Here is a 21,974-nt window from a genome sequence, read left to right as displayed (position 1 = left end):
ATCAGTGACACTTACAAAAAAAAATCGACCACTTTGTACTCCGAATTACTTTTTAAGTCACTGTACCATCATTTTGTGAGAAGTATCACGAAAATATCGTGAGAAATGTCACAAAAATGGGATTGGAAAATCACACTTGAGTGACAAGTTTCGGTATTTTCTCATTTTTAGCACTTCTCACGTTCTCACAAAGTTACAGAATTTACCCCCAGGCAATCGAAAAACGAAATAGACAGGAAGCAGTAGTTGTGACTACGTTTGAGAATTTCATCTCAGATTTAGAAACATAACAAAACTGCATTCACATTTTCGGAGATTTTTTGAAAATATGTCTTATGAAAAAATTTATGATTTCTGCAAGCTGGCCATAACATAAGTCCAGCAATAGCTCCATCCTAGAATGTCTCAAAAAGTTTCCTTACGATTTTACCTCCATTATGCTAAAAGAGGCTGTTTAAAGTTAAACCTTTAAGGACGAGACATTTAATTGCACTATAAACAAAAAAACATTGATAGTCTCATAAGTAACAGTAAATCTAACAATGTGGGATTCGACAGTTTCTTTTTTTTACGTCTGTGGACGATAGGGACAAAAACAGCCAAAAATAGAAGTAATTTTTCTGACAATACTAATAAATACTTAAAAGTCGCCGGCCTGGTTACATGACGGAGTTCCTTGTGCCGGGTCCTTCTGTTAGGTCTTCGTGCCTCGCCGTGCCGAGATCGAGGAGCCGCATTCTTCACAACTCCCTCTTTGTTGAACTTCCCAGAGAAGAGAAACGGCGGCTTATCCAAACCTTTTTGGCGCCGTAGTCATGCTTTATTTTGATTTAATATTCTTTCTTGTTTTGTGGTCAGGAAGATTTTTTTCTTTAATGATGCAGATGGCTTATAAAACCTGAGAAGGAGTTTTCCAACGTTTTACTCTGGAGTAGGTTGGTCACCAACACTTAAGGTGTCTACACATTGGGAACAATTTTCGTCAAAAATTGCTTTTTTGAAGGAAATTGCCTGCAAAACGTCAAAATTCTGTCAAAAATGCAATTTTTGACGAAAATTTCTCCCAATGTGTAGAGGCCTTTAGACGCCAGTGGACGCAAAATATTGCTTCCTGGCCAAATTTATTATTCATATATATATCTGTATAATTAATTTTTTGTATTAAGGCATCTACACATTGGGAGCAATTTTCGTCAAAAATTGCGTTTTTGGCAGAAATTTGACGTTTCCCCCTACAATGCTGCAGGGAATTTCCTTCAAAAAGCAATTTTTGACAAAAATTTCTCCCAATGTGTAGAGGTCATTAGGCTTAAAAGAGTTCAAAAAGAGGCTCAAACGCACTGATTAAATTCAAATTAAAATGATTTTTTCAATATATAATAAAAAGCAAATTGTTAAGAATCTCACCTATAGGTAGGGGAAGTGCTCATAATTTGGGACAGGGTGCCTATAAGCAACAAAATGTCCTAAATTTTGTTTGAAGTGCAATATTTTTAATTCAAATTCAAGTTTTTTTTACTCTCTTTTCAGAACTGTTGTTTAGAAACTTGACAAGTTGTTTATCGTTTTTGCTTTCTATAAAATTAATTTTATTACTTTTAAAAATTAATTAATGATATATAGCGATGAATTTGACTGTAATTTTGGACACTCTGCTTGTAATTTTAGACAGCTAATCCGCCTCAATAGAATGCCCATTTGTTCTCCATTTCAATAACCTACCATACCAATTCCTCTTCCTGTTTATGTATTAATTTTTTTTTACTAAGAATAAGCATTAAGAATAAGAATGGCACTAAATGCCATTTTGTCCCTCAATCTGCCGGATAATGAAGAGGAAATTTATTGTGTTAGTCGAAGCCCTCCTAACCTTTATAAAACCATATATTTTGGTATTTTGTAAAAACGCCTCGTACGTTCTTTTTTTATTTCTGGATAATGTTTTAGTTTAGCAGTTGTGTAGGCTGGAATTTCGTCCTTTAACAAAAAATTCTATTTCATTACAGTGGGACCTCGATAGAGTCAACTAATTATTTCCAGGCCTGTTGATTCCATTGGATTCGGTGACTCTATCGGAGTCCGAAAAAAAATCAATTAAAATGTGAAATTTTGATATAAAGGGGTATTACTTTATGTTTGTACTAGATAATTGATAAATTTAACACGATAGTAGAATATTTCATTTACTAAACCCATAAATTCTACACCCTCTGATACAAAAAAGTCGTATATTTGGGCAAAAGTTGAAGATTAAGGAATGATTTTACAGATGTTTTTATTATTAGTAAGTATCTTAAGTGAAAATTACTATCCATGTGATAATATTGAGGTCCATTCACGATGATAAGATAAAGAAATTGTGTCTTAAAGATTTCTTTTTCGCTTTTTTTTAGAAGAGCTCCGGTAGATATTTAATTGTTGAAAATTCTGATGCAATTAACGTTTTTAATAAGGATTTATTTTAAACTTCTATTGTATGAAGGAAGAGATTGATAGTTGTTCTTTTCGTTATGACATAACTATGGCTCTAAACAACTTCACAAAAAGAGCAATAAAACCATTTTTTTCTCAATTTCTTCTTGTTTTGAAAAATGGGCACTAAATGGTTAGAGATATCTACTTGGAGTCTTCAGATGACCCCCTAATAAGTCAACCTAGGGATTATTATTATGACCCTTATTTCCTCCCCACCCCTCGCGTTTCAGCGCCAAAATGGTTTTTTTTTGTGATTACAGGAAAACACGACGTCATACGGGACCATAGGGCTTAATCAAAAAATCTTACAAGAGAGAAAAGATAAGAAAAATAAAATCAATAAAATAAAATAAAAAAAAAACACGAAAAAAAATGTTGTCGAAATTTGATTACACGGTTAATAAACGAATTTTATCATAATATTGTTTTTCTTTTGTTAAAAACCTTACATTGATACACCAAAACACTGATGATTCAATAATAATGGAAAAGTTGACTCTATCGGAGTCAATTTGGGTCCAAGTTGATTCTATCGGAGTCCGTAGAGTAAAAAAATAGCTGTTGACTCTATCGAGGTCCCACTGTATTTCTAATAAGGATTTTTCAAGGTCAAATGTTAAAAAGGCCCTAGAGAGCATATTTCCCAACTCTAGGGGGTCATGTTTGGGCTGGTTGAAAAGGTCTTGGAAATCCTGATAAGCCTAAACCGATTCCAATCGGATATGAACCGATAATTAATTTTGTCTTAAACTAAGCTATTTTTAGCGAGCTTTTGAATGATTCAATTGGTTCAATAAATCGGATAAAATTGGTTTATGGTCTTTATGAGATGTTTCGAACCAAAGAGGTCCATTAAACAAGCGTTTCCTTATTGAAATAGCCAACTCTTGCTCGGAGCGACGTAGCCTTGAAGAATATTGACGAAAATTTCTTTGCCTTTCAGATGAAACTGACTATAAGGAGGCACAAAAATGAACTTTACCTGGAGATGGAGATGTTCTTCACGCCTGGACAAGGAACAAAGCAGCGACAGGTATTCTGTTGACAGATGAAGAGTCTAGTAGAGGGTAAGTTTTATCAAACATGCACTTAAAACAGACTTTATTGATATTTTTTTTTCTTTTCGTAAAATTTTTGTGTATTTTTGTCCTTTTTTTGCCTTCTTTATATAATTTATAATAAGAAGATTACAGTAAAGAGACAATTATTTTAAAATTACAAGATTTATCAACTAATAAATAAATCAAAGATGATGTTTTTGTCGCATTTTTTCATACATTTTCACATTTTTTTGCGCATTTTTTCTCGTGCATACCACATTTTTTTTTATAATTCACTTTTTCATCATTACGCAATATAAATACCACTTTATACATTTTACACAGCTATACGCAAATATGATTTTTTTTCTCCATTATAGCAAAGAACTCTATCATTATCTCAAAATCTAATTGAGGAGGTTTTTGCAGCTTTTTTTCTTGGTTTTTCTTTTTTGGGGTCAAGAAGTTTATTAAAGGTGCATTTTTGTTTAAAGAGTTCTTCTGCAAGACATTCAGACATATTGTTAAATTCACAATTCTTTGCTAGTTTTTAGTTCAACATTCATCATTTTTTATGGGATTTAATGGGTGATTTTTATAATTTTTTTTTTGAACACTAGAAACTATTATTTGCTCTTCATTCACGTTCAATCTACAATTAAATTGAATTGAGAAGATGTAATAAACAGAGGATGATGTTCTAAATCACTAATATTAAGAGATACTAGAGGGAACAAAAGAGAAAACAATGAGGAACACTCTAGAAACGCTTCTTTTCTAATAGAAAATTATTTACACAAAAATACAAGTGTATTTTTTTTTACAGTTTACAAGATTTTGTGTGAGAGGGTGAAAAAATTACCTTTTAGTTTGAGAAGGTTAATATTTAATTTAATTATTATTGTGTGCATCTATAATCACCGCATTTCACGACAATTTGTTAGAGAAATCTAAAATAAAATTTTGTTTCTCTTGTCGAAGATGTCTCTGAGTTTTGCTTTTGCAAAATTCTTCCGACAGAATATATACAAAAATAAAAATATAAAGAATCTTATTAATTGAAAGAAAAAATCATTTGTGCATTGTTTTCTTCATCAATTAAAAGGGATATTTGCTTCACTGTGAGAGAAGAAATATATTTTAAACTCTATAATTACAGTAATACGAATATTTTAATCATTTTATCAGGTTTTTTTTAGCATTTTTTCTCCACTTAACGGCATATTCTAGCCAATTTTAGTTTTTTTTTTTCTTCAGTAATATAACTTTTTCTTTCTTATTCACTCCAATATGACACGACAAATCTATTTAATTATGATTTTTTTTAGTGTGATTAACAGAGTGTTAACATTTTTTTTCCAATTAAAACGATGTAATTGTATATTTTTTTTATTTGAACACAAATTTTTTTCGCCAATTTTTTCTTTGTTATTTTATTTATTTTTTAAACTCTAAACACGACAATCTACTAAGAAAGTTCCTTCTCTAAATAATTTTTCTCACACGTTTTTTTTTAAATTAAGTTTTGCTTTTTTTTCTTAAAATTTCCATCTCTTCGAGAAATGTCTCTCAACTGGGAGAAAGAGAGAAAAAAGGGGGTGAAAGACAATCCCTCGTGAGAGAGAGATGGAAATTGGCATGAGAAAAAAAATTCTAGAGAGGGGAAAATCCATGGAAATTCTCTGGAGGGAAATGCCCTGATTATCTCCAGAGTCCGTGTGAATGTTGCCAAAGTTGTTCTTAAATTGCCAGGATGATGGGGGGCGCCTTTATCTTTTTTTTGTACCAATTTAGCACTTGCGATTGTTATTGGCGCGACTGGCATTCTTGGAGTGTTGCTTGTCCGAACGCTTCTGGCGTCCATTCTTGGCATTCACCTCATTGGTCTTGTTGGATCTAATCAGTGCATTCCGACACAACTTCTGGCGTTGCTTCTTGTCGTGGTTCTGCAAGATAAATTTCATTGGAATATCCATGAGAGACTCTCTATTAAAGATTTTTTTCTTAGTAATTCGTGAAGGACTGAGTCTTCTTGTCCTATTTCTTTGTGTCCATAGAAAACTTGTCAGAGAATATTGAGTAGAGGAAGGCTTTCATACTTCGCACACTTCACATAATTCCAGATATTTATTTAATGAATTTGATTTCAGGGAAAGCACGCTACCTTCAGATGACTTAAGCTTCGGACAATTGAATTTTTTCTCTATGTTCCTTATGGATTTCACCGATAGGGTGTATTGTAGAAAGAGAGACACTTAAGAAAAAGTTCAATTTCAAATGCATTTTTAAGCCGAATAAATATTTATTATTTTCATTTATTTGGTATCATGAGATTCCTTGTGAAATATTCTAACAGAATCTTAACAGTTTTTATTAGAAATTTCAACCAATTAATATGAATATTCAATCAAAATAGAAAACAGCACATTTTGAAAAGAGAGACAAAATTTTGAAAAGTGGGACAAAAACTTTTGGAAAGATGGACATTAGGGTGTTTCAACTGGGATTTTTCCCCTATATTTAAGTGGAACTGAACCACATCATAGTGTAATTTTGCTTCTCAATCGTTTTTGTGCAGCTAAATTATATCACGATAGAGCTCAATTTTATTAAGAAAAAATAGGTGAAAAATCCCAATTTCAAAGGTGCCCTACTTTCCCCTATTGGGCTCTTTTTGCCACTTTGTACATTGTTCAATTAAAAATTTATTATTCAGGTTACAATATTTCGTGAAAAATGTCCATTCAGACGCTTGTCATTTGCACCGAGCGGGACTCGAACTCACAATTATTGTGACAGTTCGAGCCGAGGGTCACACCGCCCAAGAGCCGAACGCTCTTACCAATTGCACCACGGGCCCCCTTTTAGTGGCAAGATAAATTAATCGGAGACAGAAAAAATCTCGAAAGCCAAAATCCCGAAAGAACCAAAATCCTGAAAGGGATGAAATTATATGGAGGATAATGTGTAGAATGATTTCCCAAGACACAGAAAATTTCCCTTTGCCTCCAGCAAGCGCGAAATAGTGGGACTATCTATGACACTTTTAAAAATTCGGGATTTTGGCTTCCAGGATTTTTGCTTTAGGGATTTTAACTGGAACTCAAATTAAAAACTGGTATTACGTGGCACATTTCCAGAAAAACTTACGTCATATCTGATCATTATTTCGATTATAATTACGTTAAGCCGTCTCTCAACTTAACTCGTAATGTCCTGGACACACTTACGACTAAAGTCCAGAGACGACTAAGCTCGTTCATAGCCAAGTCAGTTCCTGACACACTACAAACGAGGCTTAACATTTTCTGGCACTCACAAAACATAACTTTCGTGGGTTTTATGCAGATATTTCTACTGAAATGCACAAGTGATCCTTTGAAAATGAAACTACTTTTAAATTTACTTCACAATTAACGTATAACAACAAGAATTATTCACTAGAATCGCCAAAATTGGCTTAAGTCGCGAGTTAGCTTCCACCTCACAAATAATTGTAATTAACAATAATTATTCGACGTGTACTGAGACATGAATTTACAAATAGTTTCATTTTCAGATGAGTATTAGTGCATTTCAGTAGAAATGTCTGCATAAAAACCCACGAAAGTTATGTTTTGTGGATACCAGTGAATACTAAGCCTCATTTGTAGTGTGTCAGGAACTGACTTAGCTATGAACTAGCTTAGTCGTCTCTGGACTTTAGTCGTAAGTGTGTCTAGGGCATAAGGGTGTCTAGGGCATTAGCCTGTGAGTTACCTCTTCGGAAGGGGTAAGGGAGAACTTAACCCTCCAACGGGTAAGACCGCCTCCAGGCGGTCTTCACAAAAATCACATTTACAGCGACAAAAAAGGTTTTATTTATTTAAAAGTGCTATAGTGTCCTCGGTAATAGTCTTATAAACATCTCTTGAAAGTTTGAACTCATTTTGACTCTTCGTTTTGTTGCTATTCCCAGTTTTGTGTGACAGGTCAAAGAAAAAGCAACAAAAAATATTTGTGAAAAAAAACTCATTTCCAATTTCCATAAAAATACCGATTTAAAAAGTTATCTGAGTAAAATTAATTTATTTTTTACTGAAAGATATGTCATTCTACTTTGTATATTTTATTTAAAAAAAAATTTGAAAAAACTAAAAATTTGAATTTTAGAAGCAAAAAGCGTTTCAAAAATTTTTTATATTTTCTCACCTAGCGCCTAAACTAAAAGAGATAATGAAGAATGGATGGTTTTTTCGACTTTATTGGATCATAATTATCCTAGAAAACATTGTTTTAGAACTTTTTTTTCGCATATTAAGGAAAACACAGTTAGAGGGTTAAACGTTTTATAATGAGCATATTCTTATAGGAAATTTACTGCTCTACAACATTCCAGAAGACTATTTTCCTCTATCTCGAAAGAAATGTGATTTTCGAATCATTTTCTGTAAGTCGATTTTGTGGAGATTCTCAAAATTGCTGGGGCAAATTTTGTCAGTCTTCGGATAATTTGTGACGTTTTACTCTCACAAACGTTAAAAATATCAAATAGACATATTTTTATAGGAAATTTATTTCTCTACAACTTTGTCGAAGATAATTTTTCTCTATTTTAACGAGAGATGTGCTTAAATTGAGCTAATCAGTATTGATATTTTCTGTAAGCCAAATATTCCAAAAATAGAGCTCAAAATGTTATTATTTTTTTATTTTGCATAATCCTCCTTCGAATCCCTTGAAAATTTGTAAGTTTAAGAAGGTCCTGAAGGCTATCTATAATAAAAATTTCAAGCCTCAGTCTCTTTTGTTTTAGAAAATAGTGAATATTGAAATTTTCGTTTTGACAAATTTTGCCCCAGTCTCCTCTATCGCAGATAGAATTAGTATTGGGAGTTAGTTCATGTTGGATTGCCGTAGGAAATAGATCGTTAGGAGGGAGGCTGAGGGTTCAGGAGAAATCTCTGGCGTACAAAGCGCTCATCCACGCGATTTATTTAAGGGCTCCATCCTTAAGCGATCTTCAGGCAAGAGGTTTAATCCAGTTCCCGAAGGTCTCAAAATCCTAAATGGCAACCTATTTAATTGTTTTTTCAAAGTCTATCTAATAGGTTATTCGTTCCTAATAATCCAATCCTAAGTTAAATTTTCCAAAATATCTTGACTGATAGAGAATTATAAAAGTTAAGCCATATAGCTAAGCTTTAGGTTTGAAGCCAGTAATACAGATTCCTCGACGGATCAAACAAAAGGAATATAGGAAAACTATGAAGTGTTCGAAGACAGAGTTTGTGCAAAGCCTGAAAACCTTCCCTTATCCCGTTTTTAGTATTTAGAAGTTTTTTTTTTTAAACTCGTGGCCATCTTTTATAACAAGTTGTGCTTTTTGTAATCAGCATTTATTACCAGAATTTGAATTCTTAATGTTTTAATGTAATAATTATTTTTGGAATTGAAAAATGAAAAGGAAAAAATATACATGATTTTTTCAGTATTCTAAATATTTCTTGGTTTCGTTTTTGAACCAATATTAAAGTCGTACAACTCCCTTACAACTAGTTAAAAAAAAGTATTTAAAAAAATCCTCAAAGTACTCTAGAAGTGTATTTACTAAACTAAGTATATTAATGGCTCCAGCACAGCTTCCAGATCAGGAAAATTTCATGAAATCGAAATATGAATACCTATATGACGTCACAACAAATTCAATTTAGTTAAATCGAATTTGGATTGTGAAAGAATGAGATAGACGTGTGGAAAACGTGTGAGAAAGAAAGGAATGTGAATTTTGATTTCCTGAAGTTTTTCGACCCTGAAAGGTGTACCAGAGCCATAAAGACCGAAATTTCAAATTAGTTTCCAATTTTAATTTTTACTTATTTCAAAAGTTCTTAATTTTGTGTTTTATTTTTTATTACTTATGGCTCGAGCACACCTTTTAGATCAAGAAAATTTCATGAAGTCGAATTTCGGATCCCTTTCTTTTTCACATGTTTTGCATATGCCTATCTCATTCTCTCGCAAACACTTTAAACATCACACACTAAACATCACTCCACATTCAATTTAGCTCAATCGAATTTGGTATGCGTAAGAATGAGATAGTCATAATGCAAAACATGTGAGAAAGAAAGGGTTTCGAATTTCGACTTCATGAAATTTTCCTGATCTAGAAGGTGTGCCGGAGTCATTAAGAAATACTATCTTGATGAAATGTTTAAAATATTTTAAAAATACTTGATACAGGGCTAAGTAACCAAGCATTGTTGTAAAAATCTAAATAATAATCTTTTAATATGATCAAAATATTTATCGAATAAATTGTTTACAAACCTGTGTAATTGATATTTGACAACATTTTTCTAATTTTTGGAATAATTTCGATTCTCTTTAAGGCTTTTTTCAAGCTTCAATTTTAGAATCCAGATTGAGAACAAAATCAATAATTATTCTCGTCTTAGCTTATTACTATTATCACTAATTTGTTCTTGAAACTGAATTTACCTGATCTCAGACAAAAAAAATGGTCAAAAAAGCGTTGAAAAACGCTCGATGCGTACGTTACGTAAATGAAAAACGTACAATCTAAATAGAGGAAGCTTTTCATGCTTTGTACAGACTGTAGCTTCGAACATTCCATATTTTTCCCATATTCCTTTAACAAATGTGACCTTATGTTTTCAGGAAATGTGTGTTTTAAAAGTAGGTGAAATGTTCGAAGCCACAGTCTGTAAGCCTTTCGCGTACATTTTCAAGGATCAACCTATGCAGGTGAATTCTATAACGGAATGACAATGTCATAAGTGATAATTTAAAAATTTTATGCGGTGAATTCGGATAAATTAAATGAAAATCAAGTTCTTATCAGTTACTGAAACCTTCATAAAGCTCCTTGTATTGGCCATTCGATGCTCATTGGGCTTTTACGTTATCCTACTCCCGAATTTACTACAAAAATGTGTCATATGACATTGTCATATCGTTATAGAATTCCCTTACTGAATCTGTTTGTGTCCCAAGCCATATTGTCAACTGAATCAGCATCTGTGCTAACTGTTTTTGCTTCGTGTCTACATTCATTGTGAACGAAACATCGCTGGATGGCTTTTGCAATTAATGCAGATAAAATGTAAAAGCAGTTGACACAGTTGCTGATTCAACCGACTATATAGAGCTGTCTAGAACCTAATTTTTTCAAGAAAGTTCAAACAAACGCCCAAATATTTTCAACAAAAAATTGAGACATACCACCTCAAAATAAGTCTTTTAAAATGGTATCTACAAATTTTCTAATTTCCTGTTTATTGTCCTTGATCGACGAATTAGGCAGTTCTTTTAACAAGAGCTCTACATTTAATTTACAATCCAATTGTCATATTTTTATTAAAATTTCTGTAGAAAAAACTAGTCCTTCAATATTCAAAAACCAAAAATAATCCACTTTAAAACACTATGTGAAATAATATTGAGCCAATGATCGTGAATAACACAATGATTGCAATAATAATTTTTATGACGAAACTTTTCTCTACTAAAAATAAATATGTGTCTGGGTGAAGTGTTATGGAGGAGATTTTGGCCAGGAAATACACAGAGAGCAACACAACATGCCAAAAAATCCTTTGAATGTGTAAGGTAACAGTGACAAATGTGTGTATGTGTGTTTGTTGAGAATTGGAGAGGATTCTTAGAGCATAATTGAGGTTTTTTTGGGGATTATAATTTTCTTTTGAAAGTGAGAAGGTCCAAGAAAAAAAAATTACCATTTGAGCATTGCGATACAAATAGCCCTGCTTCTCCTCCAATGACACGACGCGATCCGAGCGCCGGACCCTGGCTGAGACTCGAGTTGTCTGCAATGAGATTATAATTGATAGTTCTCTGTGTGTCCTGTGTTCACGTGCACTCTCAGGAAAGAATAAAAATCATCCGCAACCTTTTGCCATAAAACACAAATTTGAAAAAAAAATAAAACACAAGAGCAAGCAAAAGCAGGGCCTGGGAAGATGTCTCAATCATTTAGGAATTTGGATTGTGTTAAGTATTTTTTAGCATAAAACAAAAGAAAAAGTTTTCAAACATCTCAAAAGCTTTTTAATAATTCGGTTTTAGCTGCTCCTTGTCTTCTCCAATTCTTGCCAATTGTCTTGGTAAATGTGAGAGGAAATGGATTTTAAAGCATGCAAAAACAGAGAAATGAGCATGATGAATGATTGTGAATTAGGAGTTGGATGGTAGATTAGAAAGTCCCGCTTACATGATTGACGATTCTCTCGTCGGCCGGATGGGGTTGATTCTCCTCGGCTTCATAGTTCAGCACGACCATGTCGTTCTCGATGGGTTGAGAAGGGCCCCGGATGCTGTGGTATACAGACATACTGCAAGACATGCCAGAAAAATAGACACATTGAGGTAAAGTGCAATGATGCATCAATTGCAATTTCTGCACAACTCACCTCGGATGCTCAATCAGGAGATTCTCGAGTGGCGACGTCTCCATGTGGATGGCCTGGGTGCCTGTGAAGCATGATGGTGGTGTCACGAACCAGGATTCCTCCATGGAATTGACGGCCACGAGGGCTGTCGATGGTTCAGCATGACGACTATTGTGACGTGTCTTAGTTACCAAAGGACTATTTTTTATTTCAACAATGGGCAATTCTTCCTCAGAGTCAGTGCGCGGGAGACTAACGTCGTCGTCGGCAATGCAATCACGCTCCACCAGTAGCCAGTCGTCGTCGTCAGCAACGGTACGCAGTAGATTGTGTCGATCAGCTGACGGTGAATCCGCGTCTCCAGTTCGATTGTCGTGATTCTCCTCCTCCTTCTTTTTATTGGCTCCACAAGTGCTGCTGCTACTAATCGAATTTCCCAAGAGATAGGATGCCAACGTATTGAACATTATACAGTAAATCCCAACTTTTTTTCACGAGTTTCTCGCGTGTCCCTTTTGTTTTTTTGGTTGCCAAATAAAAATCTCTCAAAAGAAGAATCGATCCTCAAGTTGTTCCCCTTTTTTTTCCTTTTAACTTCTTCTCTTAAAACTTTCTCTCCTGAGATCACAGAAAACACACGCAAAACTTCAGAATTTTCTCTTTTTCTTTTTTTGTAAGTTTTGGTGCAAGCAGTAAAGTTCCTCTCTTATCTTCCAAATGAATGCAAATTTCTATAGCTCAGTCTTATTGCAAGAAGAATTATTAATTTCTTAAATCTGTTCAGCAGGTCACCTTCACAGTTAATTCTTCAAAAAAAACGAAATGTACAGTATAATTCCTAAAACGCCCAAGTAGCTCGACAATTGCCTCAATATTATTTTTTTTGTTTGTTTAAATATTTAAGAAAATGTATGCGATAAAGATTTGTAGTGTTGTATTGTTCGTTATCAACAGCCGTTTATCAGGTTTCTGGAACAAAGAGAATAATTTATTGAATATTAACTTTTTACTGTCGACTCATTTTCTGTCTTGTCTCTGTGTTGCTGCTCCTCTCCTTTTCCCACTGACCGTTCTACCCAAGGAAGGTCATTTTATCATGGGTGCACAAGTTCATGGCTTGAGGTCACGATAGATGACAAGCTTCTAATTGCAGAGGTTCTTAAACTCCATCAAAATTGTCTCATTAATTTCAAAAGAACCAAAAGTCACCTCCCCCAAAAATTAATATCAATTCTTTTCAATTGCAAAATCTCACAGAACAAAAAAACATTCGTAATTATTGAGAGAATGACCTATTGTTGACTCCCAAAATTGTGGGTGTCTTTTTTAGCTCTTCTAGACAGTTTCAATTGATCAGAAGATGGACAGAAATTGTGCCAAAAATTGCCCATTGTGTCCCGGAGTCAGTTTAAAAAAAAAACATCAGTGTGATTGACCATTTTGGCTCTCTTGATGATCAATTGTCTGAAATTGATGCCTTCCGCTAAAATAGGACACGTCTCAAGAGAGAGTGAGATGTCTCCAAAAATATTCCTCAGACATGACATAAAAAAGAGAAACTATACCTATATAGTATATTTGTGACTCACGGCGAAATCATCAACGTAATTATACTAAATTTTTTTTTCCAACAAGAACACAGAAGAAAAAAAAACATTTGTATACACAATGCAATTGGACACGCTCAATAATCGCACAAACACAGAAATTTATTGCTTTCTCTCCCTGATGCCATAATTTTCATCCGCGAAAAAAAGGCAAACACACAAAGAAAATCCCGATCAACAACTCTGGGATGTTGTTCTACTTGTATTATGATTGGTGTGTTTCTCTCTAGAATACTAGAATAAAAAAACTACGCTGAAATTTAATGCCCGAATGTAGAATCGCATGTTAGTTTAGAATTTAAGATTTGAAATGTACAAATACAGGTCTCGTCCTCTTAAGTCTAATATCTAATTAAAAAATCGCAGTGTTCGGTGCTACCCCGTGTTTGATGGTACCCGTTTCTAACACCCCTAGAAGTAGGCAACTTTCAAATCAAATAGCATCCATCTGATATTGCTCTATTTGAAAATCCTCTATTTAAAAACACACGGAATAGTTGTCAACAAAGCACGACATGTTCTACAGCAGCATGGGAAGGTGTTGAAGCTTCGGATAACGCAAGTTTCGTAAAATTCAATTATCCCCTTTGTTTCTTCATGAGATTGACTTATACGGGCTTCAGTCCTAAGGCTTAGCCATATGGCTTAACTTCTCTAATATCTTATCAGTCAAGATTTTTTGAAAAAAATTGACTTAGGATTGGATTATTAAGGGCAAATGACATATTACATTTTGAAAAATCAATAAAATCGGTTGCTGTTTAAGGTTTTGAGACCCTCGGGAACTGGACTAAACCTCTAGTCTGAAGACGATCTTATGGTCCTTCTCAGGAAATTTGAGGTATAAGATTGTCTATTAAAATATATATTGCCCAAGTATTCCGAAGTTCCAGTCAAAATAAAACAATTCAAAAAGGGCACGCATTAGAAGGAAAAATCGAAAAATTATAGGTCGCATCCAACAAATACAACCCGATGCAATATGATCACGGAGGCCTAAAACGAAAATATACCTAAGGGCCCAAATAGACTTAGGCTGATCCTAGAGAATATTTAGCCTGTAAAATTCGATAATAAAGGATTACGTAAATGAAATTTATGCAAAGGACATCTAACCCTGAGAGAAGTCCGAAAAAGTTAAAATAACATTCCGGAAATGTTTATTTTACCCTGCAGTATTGATCCGAAATCGGTGTAAATATTATGCTTTTTAGATGTATTAGGGGTTAAAGTTATACTTTTTCATGTTAATTTTACCCTTCAAAAGATGTAAAATTAACATTAAAAAATGATGATATATTTTTACACCTAAAAAGTGTTAAAGTTATGAGGAAAAAAAGTTAATCGCACCCCCCTTTTTTCTCAGTGAATTGATGATCTTAAACCCTTCAGTGTATGACAGTTTAAAATAAATCTTTAGTGCCATATTTTACGGGCTAAATATTCTCGATGATCAACCTGAATCTATTTGGGTCCTTACGCAGTCTTTAAAGATTACGGTCAACAGCCTCAGTCGATCAGTATAACTGTGAGGTCTCGGTTTCGAACCGCAGCAGCTTCAGATTTTTCAACTGCGTATCAGTCTCGAATTAGTCCAGTAAATGAATAGAAAAGTAATGACAGAGAGGCCGGTACAGAAACGACTTTCAGCATGAAGAGGTCTGTCGACACACATTTACTGCAACTGATCCAACCAAAGCTGGACTGCCTTGATATAGTATAATGGCACTATATGTTTCTAATTGTACAATTACAAGTTTAATCTAGCCCGGAAATTCTTTAGTTTAGGAGTAAACAATAGGGGAGACTGGGGCAAAAAGTCACAAAACGGATATTTTATTTTTTTACAAGCTGCTCGAGCGCTTCAAAAATTTCTAATTAGCGCAGTTTTTATAGGAAATTTACCGCTCTACAACTTTGTGAAAGTAGTTTTCCTCTATTTTGTAAGGAAATACGTTTATAGAGCCAATTTCTAAAAGGTAATTTTGTGAAAATTCTCAAAAATGCTGGGGCAAATAGTACCAGACATGGGGTAATGTCATATTTTGATTCGCTTCATTACGGGCTTCCGTAAATTTGAAAAAATACTTAGAGGACATACACTCAGTCCTGGCATTATGCATTTCGGGATTATGCCCCGGACGGAATTATGCACATACAATTATGCAAGTTTGCCTACCATTGGGAGTCAATTTATGAAATGATTTTTGAAATACGCCTAAATGTATACTATGTTGCGACGCCGGAAATTTGAAAACACTGTGCTTCTTCTTCAGAATAAAACTTTTTATTTCTTTTATTAAGGTAAAATTTTAAAATATTCTAACCATTTATTGAAAAACTCTGGTCAAAAAGTACTGTTTGTTGATGCATTTCTATTAACTACTTCTTGTTTTGACTACTTTTACTCCGCGCGAAATTCGTTCTACGGACGATTTATTCAAAAGAAAGCCCCTGAATTTTGAATTTTTCGATTTATGACTTTTTGCCCCAGTCTCCCCTATGCTTACAATGCCATCAAGGATATAAACTCCTACCTGGTGCGTCAGGGGTGGTTATCTTTTCAGGACAGGAAAACACGAATATTTTTGCCAAAGTTTTCGACACTACAATGCGCCTTCCTCAGTGGAGAAAATCGTGAAATGCCTGTGAAATTTGTCTCTTTCAAATGCTCTACTCCTAATGAGGATGCACCGGGGAAACTTGGGATTTTGCTGATCGAATATTTCTCTGGACATCGGCAATTGAAAGAGACAAATTTCAGAGACATTTCACGATTTTCACCACTGAGGAAGGTGCGTTGTAGTGTCGATAGCTTTGGCAAAAATATTCGTGTTTTCCTGTTCTAAGAGGGTAACCACCCCTGACGCACCCGGTAGGAGTTTATCTCCTTGATTCTCAAGATGTAATATGAAACTTCTATAATGAAAGCTCGAATATGCCAAAAATACTCTAATCCTAAGTTTCGACTTTTTCTGCTAACTTTTCATCACAAAAGTGTGGAAATTGTGAAACAACTGCAATTAAGGAATTGAATATGAATTAAGCTGAATCTGTATTCAGCTTTCGTAATATATGCTAATATTTGACTCTACAGTTGAACGTAAACTAAGTTAAGAAGAGGAGAGGGGGGACCAGCAGAATTCTAGATATCAATTAATGTGACACAGAGAACGAGAAAATAACACCGAAGAAGTTCTCACTTGAGGACAAAAGAAGTTGCAGCAAAGTTGAATGATTGAGACAAATAGCAGACAATCTCAAGCACTTTTGAAGGTGAACTGCATGGGCAAGAAATTGTTAGAACATCTCGGACAAAAAAAAAAATAAAAAAAAAACCGTCAGAAAAATAAAGAATATCGCAGCGATACAGCAAAAAAAATCATCCGATGAAAAAAAGACTGCACAGAGTTCACCATAAATTTGATTGCCATACCCAAAATTAACTCTTTGCTGAAATGATGAAATTTTGTTTTTCTTTTGCACCAAAACAAATAAAAAAAACACCCAGAGGCTATTTTTATGTTGATTTTTTCCCCATGATACCCAAAATATAATTAAATTGTATCAAATTGAAATTGCACAAATCATCTATCGGGATTTTCTTTCTCATTCTCTCTATTAAACACGAAAAATCCCATAAATCACCGAGATTGATGTTTAAAATAGCCCCCCAATTCAATTGCAATATTATTGCGCAATTAAACAGCATTGTTTAGTGTCTCTCTGCTCAAATTGCTCCGTTTCTTTTATTTACTGTTCAGTGTGTGGTTATTTTTTTTTTCGTTGAGAAGAGCATAATCATCTTATTCATGCAAAAATAGCTTTTTTCCAGATCAATTGCTTTGTGAATATATACGATAAATAGTGCTTCTGTGCTCGAAAGATGTCTCTTACATATTGTTTTTTTTTATCATCAACAGTCAGCTGAATTATTTATTCAATTGGTGGAGTTTCTTTTAGGATTATTTTTCATTCAGTCAAATAAAATGAATGGATAAAACAGCTGAAACAAAATCAGGGTGGTATTCAATACAAAAGGGAATCGTACTTATTATTAAGCCATGAAGGAAGATATTTGAAATTGTGAGGTTAGGTTGCGCATAACCTCGAAAAATATACCAATTGATAAATTTGGTTATTTGAAAAATAGATAAGGGATTCGACTTATTTTTGATAATTTTATTTTTTTAATAGTAAAAACCATCAGAAGGATTTTCTGGGATTAGGGCAAAGTGCCCATGCTTTGGACGGTCCCAAGCTTCATAATGACTAAATTAATCCTATGTTTTTCAATAAATGTGATTCACCGCATGCATGTTTTAAAAACTAGAGGTAAGTGTCCTGTTTTTAAAATATATTGCGGAGTCACATTTATTCAGAAACATAGGAAAAATTTAATAATTATGAAGCTTGGGACCGTGCAAAGCATGGGCACTTTCCCCTACTGAACTTGAATTTTTTTTATTACATTTCTAGGTTAGGAATTACTGGTTTAGTTCAAAATTGAGTTGTCATACAATGGGAAAAAACACAGCAAATCGTGACTTTAGGTTTTACAATAGCCAAAAATTTTTTTTTTTTTTTTGAAATTAAAAAACATAACCACACATTTTGAAAAAATTCTTATTCTAAAACAAAATAAGAAATGGGAAATCAAGACACTGGAATTTATGGCCTCTACACACTAGAGAAATTTATATCCATATTGAAGCATATTCCTTACGCTTGTGTAGGAAAAACTCTCCAATATGGACATAAATTGCTCTAGTGTGTAGAGGCCATTAGGCATTTATCAATGATGCAATTATTCAGACTCATAAAAAGAAACAATAATTGACAATTAAAATTTGGTAAAAACAAGTAAATAATCTCTCTCAATACTTCCCTGAAATTCTGCAGAATCACCAAGTAGAATGACAAAAATGTAATAAATTTTGGGGAAAACACACATGCGATTAGAGGACTCTATCATTAACACCGCCATTGCGTCTGGCGATAGCGCAAAAATTGTTTACGTATTTTTTTCGAAAGAGAAAAAGAACACAGAAAAGAAACAACACAGTCCATTGACCATTTGATAGTGAATTTCCGTTCACTACATTTTCCCGTGTTTCCCTCTCTTGGTGGTTGACTTTATCTATAATCTATATTTCTATATACCTCAATAGGTACTTTATATAAAAGTGTTGTTTGCATGGAAAATTTTATCACCTCTTCGTCCTTACCCCTTTAACCCTCTCCTATCTTTGGCTCTGCTGATGATTGTCCCCTGAAGTGAACGGTTTTTAGGAGAAAGCAAATGTTTATCTAATAATTTCTGATAAGAAAATTAATCGCGTTAAATAGTTTTCTGGTGGAATATTTTCTCGCCTATATTTTTCTCATTTTTCTATTTCCCCCACAACAGTCTTTATCAGAATTTATTGCTTTGTGTGTATGATATGGATGAGAAAATGAGACATTTGTTTTAGTGGAGCAGAAAAACATTGTTTTTTTTCTCAGTGACTTTATCAGTATTTCGTGAAGAAACAAAAAAAAAACAACAAGCCATTAAACTTTTTAAAGTATTTTGTACGATATACGACGACAAAGGTCTTGTATGCATATTTCAGAATTTATCGAATTCTTGGCAATTTCACAATATTTTGCAAAAATTGCAACACATTTCTTCATTGGGAATCAATTAAAATTATTGGAGCGATATTGATAAAAAAAAAGGACTTTGTGTAATCTTGAGAGGTAAATTACCTAATGACAGGGTTCAGTGTGATGATTACCACTGCACATATATCACAGTTAATGCTCGTTTATTGTAAGGACGGATAGTATGACACTACTTTCCACAAACGTCGCAATTTTCACAAAATGTCACTTTCTTCTCTCCCTTATTTTTCTCTAAAGTTATGGTAAAAATTGTTTAAAATACTCCAAAGTTCACAGATAGTTTTTTTTTCTTTATAAATAATCCAAGTGGTATAAAATAGTAAATTAAACACAGAACTTTCTCAAAACTTTTTTACAAAAATCTTTCTCTAGATCAAGAATTTGTTGTGTTCTCCAGAATAACTCAATAGCAACTGATGTCACCACAGAGAAAATGTTTGCTGTTTGTGCATAAAATCGTAGTTTATGCGCATGTTGAGACGCGCAACTTAAGCCTATAGAGATAAATAAGCGTCACATGAAAATTGAGGCTCGTTGGGTGTAGAGTAATAGATATTTTTCAGCTTATGCTATCTTCAGCAAAATAGAAAATACATATATATGAGAAATCGCGCAAAAACCAGCAAATGTGCCAAAGAAAAATCAGCTGTTTCATCCACACAAACACTCATTGCTGCGTAAAATCACATGTTTTGTTTACATATGCCTGAGAAGCTATTTTTTTTTTTACTTCTTCGTCAACATCAGTAGTGGGGGAATTTTCTTGGAATTTTCCTCAAGAAATATTTTTCGAAAAAAAAAAATAGAAACACCAGTTGAAATCGAATTTTCCCACCATCACTCATACACTTTGTGCGTAAATTGCGTTGATTGTCAAGTTTTCTTATGATGAGTTTTTGATGTCTGCGACCGAAACCTCTCTTGAGACCAAAAGCGCCTCTTCTGCCTCCCTATCCCCCCTGCGATGGTAGTTATTATGAAATTTTTCATGTGATATTGTGAGTTGAGAAAATTTTTATTTTAATCTTTCCACATATTCTGAAGGTTATATTGTCTATTCATGCCCTTTAAGCGATTTAACATCCACATTATAAATCCTCTTTGCCCCTCTTTGTGCCCTCCACAGCTCAATTGTTCATCTCAAACACATACAACGCTTTTTTACGCAATTCACAATTAAATACGCACAATTTAAATTACACCAAACGGCAACTTCATTGAAAATCACCCAGTACCCTTTTCACACTCTCATCTCTACACAGATTGTTTTTTTTTTTATAATTTTTTTTCTGTTAAGGAAAAAGATGAATAGTATATACTGAATGAGATGAACAGTGCGAAAATGACTATAAAACACGTATGGTATGCTAAATGTAAATAATATACACAATTAGATGTGTAACTTGCAAAGAGAGAGAGACCTCTAAAATAATATCCCATTTGTATTGTCTTGGTGGAAAATTTACAATTACACCTATGCACATTTCCCTACACCAAGTTATTTCATTATTAAATGCATCATGTGAAAATTTATTTCAATGTGAAATGAATTATTAATTTGCAGAGCAAGCAGACTTGCTAATATGTTGAATTAGATTAAAGATATAGATATATCAACTTAATTTCTTGCTGAAATTATTCAACTTAGCTGGAGGATTTTTGTTGATATCTCAAACCGTTTGGCCTCCAAGTCAACAGAGTCATTGAGAAAACTTAGATTCTTTCTACAGTTAAGATTGTGAAGAATATAAAAAAAACATAATACCAAACCATCTGTAAATTATATCTTGAAATTATTTTCCGAATTTAATACAATTTGTATATTACAAATTTATATCAGTCTGACATGATAAAGACTGAACGGTTAAGGATTATTACACAGTTTTTGACTAGGTTGTATGCCTATAGAAAGAAAGGAGTATCATGTCTACGAACAAGATTCAATACAAAAGGCCCTAAAAGAGTCTCGAAAACTTGGAGTGCCAAAGATATTCTCTTTGAAGAATTATAGGGGAGACTGGGGCAAAAAGTAACAAATCGAAAATTTCAAAAGTTAATAATCTTCCAAGATAAAAAAGATAGCAGCTAAAAATTTTTTCCATAGATTGCCTTCATAGACCTTCTTCACAATCTCATAAGTTTCTTAAAACTCGAACAAGGAATTTAAAAAATAAAAAAATATTGAAATTTTTAGTCCTATTTTTGAAAATTTTAATTATATTTTCCATTGATGCACTGGTGAATATTTCCTAAATTATTTGGGTTCTTTAATTACAAAGAACCCAAATAATCAATTAGGAAATGCTATCGGTTATAGCATTTCCTAAAGATTCTTTTTTCTAGAAATTCTTTTAATAAAAATGACCACTTGGCGTAAAAATATAAGGTATGGGACAAAGAGTAACAAAAATCGAAGCAATTTCTGATGTCTCACGGCGAAAAGAAACATCATTGTCATGCGTCGCCGCTTGTTGTTGTAGGCAGTGATGGTGATCAAGATCCGAAAAAATTAAGTAATACGCACTGCACTGCACAATGTATACTTTCGATGATAAAAATTCTCTTAAATTTTATTGAATCTAACATATTTAGTTTAAAAAGAACACAAAACATTTCTTTCCATTTATTTTTTGTTTTGCTTTTATTCTGCACTTAAGTGGGATTTAAGGTAAAGTGCCCTAAGTCGACCGGTAGTTATTTATTCAATTTATTTATATTTCCACTAATATTTGATGTATGATCTGACATTAATAGGTCAATTATTCCATAAA

General features: G+C 33.4%; 1 protein-coding gene across 5 annotated transcripts in view; it reads right to left on the bottom strand.

Moving 5' to 3' along the window:
* Positions 1 to 3,933: 3,933 nt before the first annotated feature.
* LOC129804264 (tumor protein p53-inducible nuclear protein 2) overlaps positions 3,934 to 21,974 on the bottom strand; it is a 31,206-nt gene continuing 13,165 nt past the window's right edge. The window contains exons 1-5 of one of the 5 annotated variants that reach the window (XM_055851415.1): positions 19,288 to 19,715; positions 11,951 to 12,898; positions 11,752 to 11,872; positions 11,258 to 11,347; positions 3,934 to 5,461 (exon numbers count right to left, since the gene is read on the bottom strand). In XM_055851415.1, the coding sequence (XP_055707390.1) occupies positions 5,306 to 5,461; positions 11,258 to 11,347; positions 11,752 to 11,872; positions 11,951 to 12,396 (813 nt within the window). In that variant the 5' untranslated portion in view covers positions 12,397 to 12,898; positions 19,288 to 19,715 and the 3' untranslated portion in view covers positions 3,934 to 5,305. Of the gene's footprint in view, positions 5,462 to 10,921; positions 11,348 to 11,751; positions 11,873 to 11,950; positions 12,899 to 19,287; positions 19,716 to 21,974 lie in introns of those variants that run through there. The other 4 variants (XM_055851413.1, XM_055851417.1, XM_055851416.1 and 1 more) reach the window with 4 other exon arrangements.

Source organism: Phlebotomus papatasi, chromosome 2 (genome assembly GCF_024763615.1).
Source record: "Phlebotomus papatasi isolate M1 chromosome 2, Ppap_2.1, whole genome shotgun sequence".
Taxonomy (NCBI): Eukaryota; Metazoa; Arthropoda; class Insecta; order Diptera; family Psychodidae; genus Phlebotomus; species Phlebotomus papatasi.
This window is presented reverse-complemented; position numbering and strand designations above follow the sequence as displayed.